Below are 12,914 nucleotides of genomic sequence, written 5' to 3'. Positions count from 1 at the left end.
TCTGAGGTAAACGTCTTTCTGTTTACTTCATTCAAGGGGGCAAAAATGTTTGAATACTCTTCCTAATCACATGCGCTGTATGTGGTTTTAATGCCCTTTAAAATGCCACCCCTAATCTCATTACAGATTAGTTTTTGGGGTACAAGCACTGTAGCTTTTGGAAGGCTTATTGGATTAGGAGTAATTATTCTTACCCATATTTTTCAACGCTGAAGGCAAAACTTTAAATCACAAAAATATAGAAGGAAAAATTAAAATAGAAGCACCAAAAAAAAAAAGAAATATTAATATATAATATTATATATATATATATATATATATATATATATATATATATATATATATATATATATATATATATATATATATATATATATGATTTACACAGCGGTAGGTTGTATTTATTCCTTCAGGCGCGGCAGTATTATTGTTTGGAGCCCTTGAGTTGCCCTTAGAGCCCACATTAATGTTGGCAGTCATAAGTCATCTGCATGTCGCGGTGGCAGCAGCAGCAGCAGCGGCGTGTGTCAGTAGAGACTGTGTGCGGCGGCTGGAGGTGGAAGGGAGGGGAGGGAGCGCAGCCGGAGCCCTCGTCCATTAACGCCCACCGATAACCGGGAAGCTTCTCCCGTAGCCGCACAGCTCTGCTGCTGCCACACGACACCGGCGAAGATGGTCGCGGCGCAGACGTCCCCAAATTTGTCTCCGTCGTCCGAGTGGATCTGCTGCCTGGATAAAAGGTGCGAGTGCTCGGTGCTTGCTGCACATGCCGCCGTCGCGTTTTTCCTCCACGATCAGCGTGATCGAGCCTCCGACCGGCGATTGCTGCGTGTGTGACTGTGCGGTGCCAGCGTCGCTTTTAAACGCCTTTCTTAAACGAACGGGCGTCCGGTGATGGCAGGCAGATGCGTTTACAGTATGGCTTTTGTGTGCGGCCAAATAGGCGTTGGTGGCTTCGAGGTTCAATCTCTGCACTGCATCAGCTACCTGGCGAGCATGGACCTCGGTTTGCAACATCACTGGGCTTTCCTGAGCGGCATCTGGAATCCATCCATTTGTGAGCTGGTTAATTAAACAGCCAGTATTCCGGATTACAGTATTTACCCAGCCTTTATCTTCCAAACCCAGAAGCTACTTTAAGGTTTATCTGGAATTTAGAAAACCCGCTGTACTTGAGTCTTAAATGTTCTTAATGGTAATACCTCAGGTTGCTGATCAGGCATGACTCGAACCAAGGGCCAGATCACTCCTCAAGGTGATTCTCTTCACACTTATTTAAAAAAAAAAAAAGAAATACACAAGCCTCCACAGATATCACGGTGGCACATCCTCGTGTTACCATTGACGACAGGGCTTAATCTATAGCTCCGCATCACCACTGACAAGACCGACTGCTTCCTGAAGTCTGTGAGAATTCAACCGTAATATATAGGTCAATAGGTTATAGTGCTTCCAGATTTGATCCTTAAACATGTTGCTGTATTTATATTTAAGCACAAGGTATAAAGGAATGATTTACTTGCTGCTTAAGTATGAATATGCTGTGAGTTTTTATGTGCTTGGACCCTAAGTTTACAGTGTACAGGAAGTGCATCTCTCATCCCTTCTCGGTTATGGACCTCTTATTGAATCAATACCCTTCTGTGCAAATGCATCCTTCTGTTGATGTTAGCAAGTGGTTGAAGAAGATGATGGAAGAGAGAGATGTCGACACTGATGCCTTAATGTACTGCTGTCTGTCTACAGATACGTGGCGTTAAGTGGGAAGTGTACTGATAAGACAGGGTTGATCGGGTTTGTTTAATAGTCAATACTCTTGTCTTGTTCTAAGTGTGGGGTTCCTGCAAATAATAGCCACTGTTTAAATGCATGCAGTACAGTCCAGCTGTAGTGTACATCCCCTGCAATAGGATGTTGGCAGTGCTGCTGCCTTTAACCCAGTCTAGCTGGGACAAGGTTGTTTACATTGCAAATCAAGTTTCTTCAGTTGTATAATAGTATAGTATAGTATATTATGGTGGTGAATACATGACACATTTCTACTAAGTTTTTGAGAACTTATTTGTACGTTTTCATTGTTAAGTGTGGTTCAAAGATATTCAAATAATAGGCTTATTTTTCTTGTTGTGTTGTCAATCTTGCGTGAAAGCTCTTCTTCAGTCTGCACAATAATAAGACTGTGAGTCAGACCACTGGATAAAAGGGGAGAGAAAAGGAAAGAGAGCATCATTTGTGGTTGAAAGCTGAGATGTTTATCCACATAAAGAGTCGGGGGTAGAAGTCAGTGAGGAGAAAGATGAGAAGTGAAGGGAGGGCAAGAGAAGGTGAAGTGCTCTCAGGTCATATTATCTGCGCAGGAAAGGTCTTAGAGACAGACAAGGACGAGGCAAGACCATAGTGATGCAAGAAACCAAAGCGGACAGTAATAAGTGAGATTCCATGCAGATTTGGGTGTTGATTCCTGACCTCGCTGTCCGTCCACATCACAGTTGATGTGACTACACCTGTCCGAGTGATCAAGCCAGTCTGCGCCTGTTTGTGATGCTTGGTTGCCGCACCGTGGGCAAATAGGCTGCCAGTCGGTAGAAGAAAGGAGGATGAGTCACAGATAAAGAGAGAGAGAGGGGAGAGAATGGATGTCTGATGGTAGCTCTGAGCTCTCAGCAGATGTTTGACTGGAAGATGTGATGTGCTCCACTGCCCTTTAGGTCCTGCATCTTTATTTGGAAGCACTCTTTGTGTTAGTGGGGACAGTCGTTTGCTCTGGGACACGTGTGTGTGTGTGTGTGCGTGTGAAAAGCGATCTTGAGTGCATTAAAACGCAGATAATAATTGGACCCTTAGTGTTAGCGGCTTCGCTCTATAAAAGTGAATGGTTCTGAAATGGAAAGGGAGGGAAAGGTGCATTGGATCAACAGTTTTGTTTTTTCTCCTCTTGTCGTGGCGAGAGGAGAAAATAGGTTCTGGATTAAAGGAGCGCTGAATGGAGCTGTAAAAAGATTGAGGGATTTTCTCGTCTGTGAAGGAAGAAGTGCATTAGCTATTCTATGTGATAGCGCAAGAATGAGTCACCCTCCGAAAAGAAACGGAATGAAAGGGACCAATAAGGAATCGTTCGTGCTGGTTATCTGCACATCTTTTAAGGTCATTTGGTGAACTGAGTATTTATCCTTCTCTATGATGAATGTGATCCAGGTTGTACATAAATACAGTTGTGTTTTCTTTTCCCCACCCTCAGGCCGTCGGAGCGCTCCGGAGAGGACGTGGATATAATCCTGACCAGACTCAGAGAAGTGAAGGCCTTCCACAGATTCCCACCTCCACTTCTACTGCAGATCTGTGCCTGTGCCTTCTATGAATGCCTGGATAAAGGAATCACATGTGAGTATACTGTACAGTCTGTGCACACACCCACGCATACAATGAAAAAACCTCTGCTCTGATGATCGTGTTAGAGCGAAGCAGCGTGTAAACAGTGTCTCAATATAAATCTGAATTGAAAGATATTCAAGCAACATCAAAGCAATAACTAGATGCGTAATAACTAGATAAAAATATTGTTTATCCCATTTTGAGGAGACACAAACATATGCTGTATAAAAGTTTTTCTTTTATTAACAGTTTTATTATTTTATTAATTTATCTTTCTATAACTTGAAATGGAACTCATGACATTTAAGAATGTTACTCAGGAACAACTGATGTCTTTTGATCCTAAAGTATGCGTTTTGTTGACAGTGTTTCGACAAGGAGACATAGGCACCAGCTGGTACGCTGTTCTTTCTGGGTCTCTGGATGTGAAAGTGTCAGAAACTGCCAACCACCAGGTAACATAATTATAATATCACATATATTTCCCCCTGTAATATAGACATTTTTAGCTTATTTATCAGCCGTCTGTGTTATGCGGTATGTAGTGATGGCTAGATGAGGGATCATGAAACAGTGTTCTAAATTTCAGAGACCACTAGTAGGTGCTCTTATTTTAGAAGTCATGTGAAGTTACATTGAATTAGTTGTTAAATTCCAAACATTTCACAGCAGACAGTGCCATCTGGTGGCCTCTGAAAGTCAGGACACTGTTTCATGAAACCTCAGCAACCCTTCAATTCTCTGTCATGAAACCTCATCAGTCTATCACTACAGTCTATCACTACTGTACTGTTTGGTCATGTTATGTTACATGATGGATTATGTATCCAATAATTGGCTTGGCTACAACAATTTCAGGACAAACCCTTGGTATTGACAAGCTCCTTTTCCTTAGCCAGGTTTAATCACTTCTCCGCTGTGTTCGCCGTGCACTGTATCTCAGCATACTATAGTTAAAGCAGAAGATTAAAAAAAAGTCTTAAGCAGCTGAAGGAAGAAAAATGCTCCTCTGGGTCCTCTCTCTTCTGCCGCTCCGCTTGTGGAGTGTGAAAATTGACTTCCATGCTGCTGGGAGAAATGGCAGAATGTTGAAAGCGGATTTGTTCACCATGGAAGGAGATAATTCATTGTGATTTTCTTTCATACATGTAGCCCTGAAGTGCCACAAGTGTCCTAATTTCTGCATCTTTAAAATGCCATTTTGCACAGCTGAGCGGTTTCTACTGCATCCAGAATGTTGGTCAGTGGTTTTGACGTGTGCAGATACCAGCACGCCGTCAGCCTGTCTAATAATATCCAGCCCCCGGAGCTATTTACTTGCAGTTAAACTGCATTCATTTGCATCGATTACCATATATTGTCTGTCCGGCTTCACTAAACAAATCTTTATACAGTCAACTTTGATTGAACTGGGCTGACTCCGCCACTAACTCTTCATTGTGTGTTGGTGGCTGATGTTCAGGATGCAGTCACTATCTGCACACTGGGAATCGGCACAGCTTTCGGGGAGTCAATTCTGGACAACACACCTCGGCATGCCACAATTGTCAGCAGAGAGACCAGTGAGCTGCTACGGATTGAACAGAGAGAGTTCAAGAGCCTGTGGGAGGTGAGTCAGGATGTTGATGTTTTCCATGTAAGACATCATTTTGTCTATAATGCATGCCATTCATTCTTTGTTCGGATGACCAGCAACAAAATCTTTTCATCTTTGTTGTTGTAATTGTTTCTGTGACCAGAAGAGGGCAATGCTTCCTGTATTTAACCCTGAACATTTTAACCCTGATGATGAGCTGATACATTTACTGTAATTTCAATATTGAAGGACATATTGTTGTCCTTCTTCCACGGTCGCTGACTTTCTGGGAGCAGAATACAACTGCTTAGCTTGAACACCTTAAATATGAGCTCTTCAGTTGTAAGACTAAAACTCCCGACGGTTTTCGCTTTAGAATCTCAGAGGTCCTGAGTGAGGGGAGGCTTTAGTGAGTTTGATGCATCCCTTTAGTGTTGTTGTGGTGAAGCGTTTCACTGGAAAGGTGATGATCTGAATTTAAAGAAGGCTATTGACATTTGACAATGACTATATGGACAGTTGAGCTCCTCCTAAAAGGATGGTGGACCCTCCATTGTCCAAGTGAAGCTCGCAGATGATTCTTCATATAACACCACACCTCCATGAGGTACACCGTTCCGGATTACATTGAACTCCTTTAGCACTTCCATCCTACTTCTGACACCATTGGTTATAGAGAGGAGGATACCTTGAATTACAAAGGGCAGTCAATAATCCAGAACAGAACCATGTGTTCAGTTTGTTGGTGACAAATGTATGATTCAGTTCCACAGACATTCTATTATGTGCATGTTTACCATGAAATGACGAAACAGATGCTTCACTATCCAGTGTGATGGACAACTGTGGCTTTGAGTTGCTCTGAAGAGCTGGCAGTATGGCAGTTACTGGGCCTCCTTGTTGAGGTTGGACCTCTCCGTGGCCTCTCCATTCATACAGTTCCTCTCAGACAGGAAGGACCAGCTCAACAGTGTTCATTGTCACCCAGAGCTGCAAGTGCCAGCCCTGCGATCTGATTAGATTTTGCGATCATTGTTGTTTTTAGTTCCACAAATGTATCAAGAATGCTTTTACTTTCAATGTTTTCCAACATTTATGTTGATGCTAATGCTTTTCTGACCATGTACCCGCACCTGGCTTCAATGCTGAGCTCATGGATGTGAGATAAGACCATCATGAATGTTATCTTGTTAGAGCTCGTGTATCTTCTCCCCTCAACTAAGTGCACTCACGCTGCCTCCCAGCCAGACTATTTTAGGATGGTTGTCATAAAGCACAAGCCGTAGCCTGAGGATGCTGTGTTCAGTTTCATCCACCTCAGCGTGCGAGGAGAAGATTTATCTGGGTGCGTTTGTTTGTAATGGGGCCGAGAAGGCTGTGATGAACGTTTGCTTGATGGCAGGATGAAAGCGGTAAAGCCCCTCCATAAATCCCGCAGAAAAAAATGAGATGAATAAACATGATGCGTTGCTTGAATTCAACTTGTTATTTTCTGCGGCGTTTATATATCAGCTGCTAGTGCCCATGGCTGCTGGGTTCTTTGCGCGGATCCTAATGAGTCGGCCGCTATAGTGAGTCCTTCTTTTTATTTCCTTGTTTACTTTTGTCTTGCATTTCTCCTCCCCCGCTTCCTCTCCTTTCTCGCGGCCAGGTTGAACTTCCGCCTGCCTGGCTCCATCTTTACATCATTACTTAATCATTCCTTCTGTTGTCACTATTTCTGGAGTTCCACTAGAGTAGCTCGGTTACAGAGACAAGTATCACCGTGGTAACCTGTGAGCCAAGGCGATTCGGCTCCTGGCTCGGGCGCAGCAGGGGAGAGAGAGGCGAGTGTGTAAGAGGAAAGAGGAGAGAACATTGTGAAAGGATGAGTGAGTGAGCAGGATGCGTGTGAGAATTGTGCAGAGGACAGCTCATCGGGTTTTTATTCTCTCCAATCTGCAAGAGATTTGGCGGCTAACTGTGTAGTCACAGGTGAGTCAGTCTCTACATCTGTGCTCGAATTTGACATCATGGTGATTCGGGCAACAGTATACTGTATTTAGCTTGCTTAATTTAATACTTTTCTAAATACTAAACCCTTTTTTTTTTTTAGTTTCCTGAATGCATGCCATTTTTAAAATTTGCCTAATGTATGTTAACCAATATATGCTTAAATTGCTGTAAAAACATTTACATTCATCCTTATTTTAGTCAAATACCTGGCTAAAGTGTGTTTAAAATGACTAAATATTTCTTTAACCTTTATATTATATTAGGACTGACAGTGACTGAGACTGTCGTAATATATGTAACATATGTAACATGTTATATGGAATCATCTTCATTTTAACAAGTGATGCAGAAGGTTATCTGACACTGTCAGATGTGCTGAGGTTCCTCACTGTTATGAAGAAAAAAAAAGTTTTATCTGTTGTACAGATGTGGCCTTCTCCTTTTCACTTGTATTGTATTGTAATTCACTTGAATTGTAATTTCACACCAAAAAAAGTCAATTCAGGATCATTAATTGATGGTGAGAAAATGAATTTTAAATCCCTTTTTTAAAAGATTTAACATGAAACTATGTGGGATAATGATTAAAATTAGTGCATGGTATCAGAAATATGCTTCTACAGGAACCAGTGACTAAAGTGCCGGTCATGTGAGTCTTGTTACATAATGTATATACACTATGTACATGCTGGATAAAGCAGTGAGCATAATAGACAAGTGGTTTTCCTTCCAATAGCTATAATAAAAGGATGCCTGAAACACATCAGTAGACATACTGGTTAAGTGGTTGTCGTTTCAATAGTCTTGCTCACAATCCAGCCGGCTGCTGTAGAACTACTGACACATTTGGTTGGCAAAAGTAAGACAGATCTTTTTAGACATCCAAGTTTTCAGCCTGCAGTTAAAGTGTGAGTATGTGTGTGTACAATGCAGACCATTTAAATGCCGAACAACTATCATTATGTAACACACAGGGCTTTGTTTCGCAAGGCATTTGCAGCTTAAATTTGACAGCAGCACCCAGAGCAAGCAGCAGAGAGTCATGGTTCTATGGGAAGCAAGAGATGGGAACTGACCATCTCAATTGATTCTGAACTCACTGCACACTTGTCTTTTTTGGGCTGCAGAAGTATCGTCAGAGCCTCGCTGGACTTTTGGCTCCTCCTTATGGAGCGATGGAGAGTGGGTCCAACAATGACCGTAAGTACTAGCAGATGCTCATGATGTGGATTTTCTTATTTTACACTTGAGAGGAATGTTGTTGATCTGGGCGGTGTGTTGGCTGTAGTATGGCAATACGATACCTACCTCGATACAAAAGTGATGACACGCCATTATTTTAAGGGGAAGAAATCACAGTAGATAGAAAACGTGCAATAATATAATATTAATTAATAATAAATAATAATAATAATATGGTCATCCAAACAGACTTAGTGTTTCAAACTTAGTCCAGTTAGACCTTCAGATTTTTAGCTCTTGTCGAAGTGGGAAGTTGAAATACAGTGGTCTAATTACAATTTGATATATTTACTAAATCTCAATACAGCACACTTAAAATATTGCGGCATGATGAATCTGATATTTTATTACACCCTTATTGCTAATATTACAAGGGTCTACCTTTTGTCATGTTTTTTAATCGATTTTTTACAGTTGATCTCTGAAATTGTGGCTTCAAAATGGACAACGTTTGCACTGAATATTTGTCAGGATATTATGTTTTGCCTTTGATATCTGAACTTGGTAAGCAGAGAAAATGATCTAGTGGGTTTGTTTTGTCTTTTTAGGACTCACTGAAAAAGACAACTTGACTTTGGATTCTGCCAACAAAACTCACAATAAGGTAATTTTGTGTTTCAGCCTGTATGTTATCAATACATTTTTTTTTATTCTGTTCCTGACATTTTCATGCATTTTCAAGTTTATTCTGTGTTATAGGTAATTACATTACTTTGTTGTTACATGACATAACACCAGGATTTTGCGCTGCTTTTTGTCAAGTGAAGCAGAACAGATTTTAGTGGCGTGTGTGTTTATTCTGAGCATGAAACAGCGGATGACTCACTGGTGCGCTCCTCAGTAGTTATGCTAATGCAGGTTAATGCATTCAGGTAACAGAAAGATCCCATCTGCCCAATTAGCATGCTTGGCTTTGTTGTTCCGAGGAGACGTGTCAGGGTTTCATGCTTCGACCCCTTCACTGCGCCACGCTGCAGGTGTGACCTGTTCCATCCTTTGTGGTTGTTGTGGTCATTCATTGTGTCATTCAGAAAACGGCCATCTAAATATGTTGTGTACATTAAGTAACATATAGTAAGACTGGTGGCTGGTCCAAACTAGATGGTAAGGAGAAACTACTTGAAGTTTAAAGCAATGTATCTCGCACACTTAGATAGATATGCATATGGAAGACATGGAGTTTTACACCTCAGTGCACATCAATATTTACTGTATGTTAGCCTTTAAACTAGGGAACTGTAACTGTGTATATTTGGTGTTTTTTTATGTATTAAGTACTGCTGAGAGTTAAGATTATTGATGATTATTAACAATAAATAAGAGTGCTATTGCCTTTCTGATAGTAAATATGTGAACAATAATGTCAACTTAGGTTTTTTTTTGTACTTCTGTTTCTCCTTCCTGCTGCTCAGATTCCGTCAGAGAAACTCCAGAGAGCTGGCAAAGTCCTGCGTAATGCCATCTTGTCAAGAGCTCCACACATGATTCGTGACAGGAAGTACCACCTCAAAACATACAGGCAAGAGGATCCACTTTCTTTCCCCAGTTTCTGAATAAGACAGTGAAAATAGGAACAAATCTAGCACAAATAATGAACTGTTCATTGTGCTAAATATCTTGAGTATTTAAAAGTACTGAGGCAGAAATGGCATTCATGATCATTGTGTTGAAGTCGGTGGCATGTCTTCAGAGCAGACTATTTAAACTTGAACCATCACAAGGTGCTTTCACCACAGTACAGTGGGATCGCTAAAGACAAAGCTTAACAATTGGATTAACCTTTGAAAATTGGATTCTGCTGACTGGGATAAACGAATTAGGCTTGCAAAATACTTACCAGTCTCCAGCGCGGCACCTCACTGAAGCACTTTTGTCATTTAAAAACCATCAACCAAGGATGATTAGCAAGTGGCAAGCATTTGTATCATGGAGGTGGCAGTCATAGATGCTCATTTCCAACTGCAAGTCTCAATGGCTTTTCATTCAAGTCAATGTTTATATACAGTATATACAGTACTTGCATAAAGGTTATTGCACTGGAAGTAAGTGAAGTTTCACAACAACATTTAAAAAAGGGAATACCTTCCCTTTTTTAAATAAACAACATTTTTTCTGGTACATGTTTACCATTTAGTAACCCTGATGTACTTTAAAGTATTTCAGTTAAGCTACATATTATCAAGTTAAAGGTTAGCAGAGGTCAAAATGCATTTTCCATGCTCCAATTTAGCATCATGAAACATCCTGCCGAGAGAGTCTTTGGGTTATTAACCACAGTCCACACCATGACAGACACCCTCTTACACTAACACCTGTAAACTATGTCCTTTGGACACTGGCGCCCAAGTAAGAGGTGAACCTCCTTAACTGAAGTTCTGTGTTGCAGACAATGCTGTGTTGGTACAGAGCTGGTGGATTGGCTCGTGCTGCAGAGTGCTTGCGTTCTCACCCGGTCCCATGCTGTTGGGATGTGGCAGGCGCTGCTGGAGGAGGGCGGGCTGAACCATGGTATCCACAATCCTGAGTTTCTCCAGATCACTTTTTTTTTTTGCTATATTTATGTCATAAGTCACTGTGTGTATATTTACTTCCAAAGAACATTTCCTGTTGGGCCTTGAGGCAGTGTAGACTTATGACAGCATCTGAATATTGTTCATTGTACATTTTTAGCTCACATTTTAGGTGCATAATGTGTATTTTGTCCAAAAACATTTTTTATATTCACCTCTCTTTGAACGTTTTTCGCATAATTACTTTGACAGGCAGTCCGAGCGTGTAATGTGGCCTCTTTGGGAAATGAATGGCCCACATTTGCTTTAGCCGTCCATCAAAGACAAAATGTAAATGCTATTCTGCCATGGACATGAGGCTGTCAGATGAAGCGACGGGGAAACGTCTGCTGTGGAGCTGTACTTTCACAGCAACAGGCAGAGGAAATAAAAGATTCAAAATGTCATTCAGCACGATCAATAGGTGCTTTCCTCAGTTGAAAACAGGCATGGGAAAGCACTGAAGCGCATGTGAATCCTGTCGGAAACATTTTAATAATCCAGAATTGTTGCTCTTTCAATCAGGGAAAGCCATAATCTTTGTCATGGTTGAACGGTCATTGATCCTTTCATCGTTTTTTCTGAACACTTCTTTTGATTGAGTTGTTTTTACCTATCCACAGTTGACCAGGAGTTGGGCTTCCAGGACAAGTACCTCTTCTACCGTTTTCTTGACGATGAAGAGGAAGACACACCGTTACCTAGCGAGGAAGAGAAGAGGGAGAGTGAAGAGGAGCTGCCTGAGACCATCCTCTTCCTCGCTCAGATTGGCCCAGACGCACTGCTTCGCATGATCCTCCGAAAATCGTGAGTGACCGTCTCCGAGCTGCAAACTGAGCAGTGACTTATAATGAAGAATCTGAAGATGGATATCTGCGTCCGTCTGAGGTGAAAGACATTCAAAGTGACTGCAGCGTGACTCACCTCTGTTTCTGTCCTCAGACCGGGTCAGAGGACGGGTGATGACTTGGAGATTATCTATGACGAGTTGCTTCACATCAAGGCCTTAGCTCACCTCTCCAACACTGTGAGTCAGCTGCACCACTGCCTCTTCTTAGCAGAGACAAGCTTGTGGAGGAACCACGCACTGCATGTTTTGAATGCTGAAAAACCCGACACGTCTTCAGCCTCATCATATTCATATTCCTTATATTGCAATGCATCAAACATGTAGACATGCTCTTATTTACTTACTTACTTTTCACCTAATTTCCATCCCAAGGTCAAAAGGGAACTAGCGAGTGTGGTGATCTTTGAGTCACATGCGAAGGCTGGAACAGTCTGTAAGTCCTCACTGGGATTCTGATTCATTTTAAGCTAAATACTCTTTGAAAATCAATAACTTTATTTTTTACTTCCAGTGTTTAACCAGGGAGAGGAAGGAACATCATGGTACATTATTCAGAAGGGGTCTGTCAATGTTGTCATCTATGGAAAGGTGTGTTTCTATGCAGTTGCTTTCAAATACATTAATAATAATAATAATAATAATATTTTTGTGCTTGTGCTTCAGGGAGTTGTCTGCACGCTGCATGAGGGCGATGACTTCGGCAAGCTGGCCTTGGTTACAGATTCACCTCGTGCTGCCTCCATCGTCCTGAGAGAGGACAACTGTCACTTCCTGCGTGTGGACAAGGAGGATTTCAACAGGATACTCAGGGTAGGCAACCAAGCATTCCTTTAGGTCATACTTGATCTGCCTGAAGCTAAGAATCTGGCAGATCAGGCAACTGCAGATGAGACGTTGTCCGTGTATGTTGCTCCCAGAGAGTACATTTTTGAATTCTAATGTAATTTCCTAGATTTGAATTTGAGTCTTCTCATGTTAATCATGGGATTTTAGGATGTCGAAGCCAACACAGTCCGTTTGAAAGAACACGAACAAGCTGTGCTGGTGCTGGAGAAAAGTCCTCGAGCCTCCAGTTTGGGAAGTATCAAGTATGGACTTTGTTCATTTGTCTATAAGTACTTCTTCTGTGGAAGGCATTTCTCATTGGAGCATTTTCAGGTACACTGTGATATCTGGAACACCTGAGAAAATATTAGAGCACTTCCTGGAGACCATGAGGATGGATATACATCACAGTGAACCAGGTCTGTAACTTGTCACGTTCATAGTGAATGTTTCCCTTTAGCGTTTGTATACATTATATACACCAGGATTATTCCAATGTTTTGCT

The 12,914-nt window shown here is 41.6% G+C and overlaps 1 protein-coding gene across 2 annotated transcripts in view; it reads left to right on the top strand.

Moving 5' to 3' along the window:
- Positions 1-572: 572 nt before the first annotated feature.
- The window catches only part of LOC128769649 (rap guanine nucleotide exchange factor 4-like), a 17,448-nt gene continuing 5,106 nt past the window's right edge, over positions 573-12,914 (top strand). For both annotated transcript variants that reach the window (XM_053883549.1, XM_053883548.1), the window contains exons 1-15: positions 573-740; positions 3,239-3,381; positions 3,739-3,827; positions 4,835-4,981; positions 8,071-8,143; positions 8,734-8,789; positions 9,598-9,704; positions 10,572-10,693; positions 11,358-11,541; positions 11,677-11,761; positions 11,957-12,017; positions 12,096-12,172; positions 12,248-12,394; positions 12,578-12,672; positions 12,743-12,828. In XM_053883549.1, the coding sequence (XP_053739524.1) occupies positions 673-740; positions 3,239-3,381; positions 3,739-3,827; positions 4,835-4,981; positions 8,071-8,143; positions 8,734-8,789; positions 9,598-9,704; positions 10,572-10,693; positions 11,358-11,541; positions 11,677-11,761; positions 11,957-12,017; positions 12,096-12,172; positions 12,248-12,394; positions 12,578-12,672; positions 12,743-12,828 (1,540 nt within the window). In that variant the 5' untranslated portion in view covers positions 573-672. The remainder of the gene's footprint in view (positions 741-3,238; positions 3,382-3,738; positions 3,828-4,834; positions 4,982-8,070; positions 8,144-8,733; positions 8,790-9,597; positions 9,705-10,571; positions 10,694-11,357; positions 11,542-11,676; positions 11,762-11,956; positions 12,018-12,095; positions 12,173-12,247; positions 12,395-12,577; positions 12,673-12,742; positions 12,829-12,914) is intronic.

This window comes from Synchiropus splendidus, chromosome 13, assembly GCF_027744825.2.
Source record: "Synchiropus splendidus isolate RoL2022-P1 chromosome 13, RoL_Sspl_1.0, whole genome shotgun sequence".
NCBI classification, from domain to species: Eukaryota; Metazoa; Chordata; class Actinopteri; order Syngnathiformes; family Callionymidae; genus Synchiropus; species Synchiropus splendidus.
Note: the sequence above shows the minus strand (reverse complement) of the source record. Positions and strands in the feature narration are given on the sequence as shown.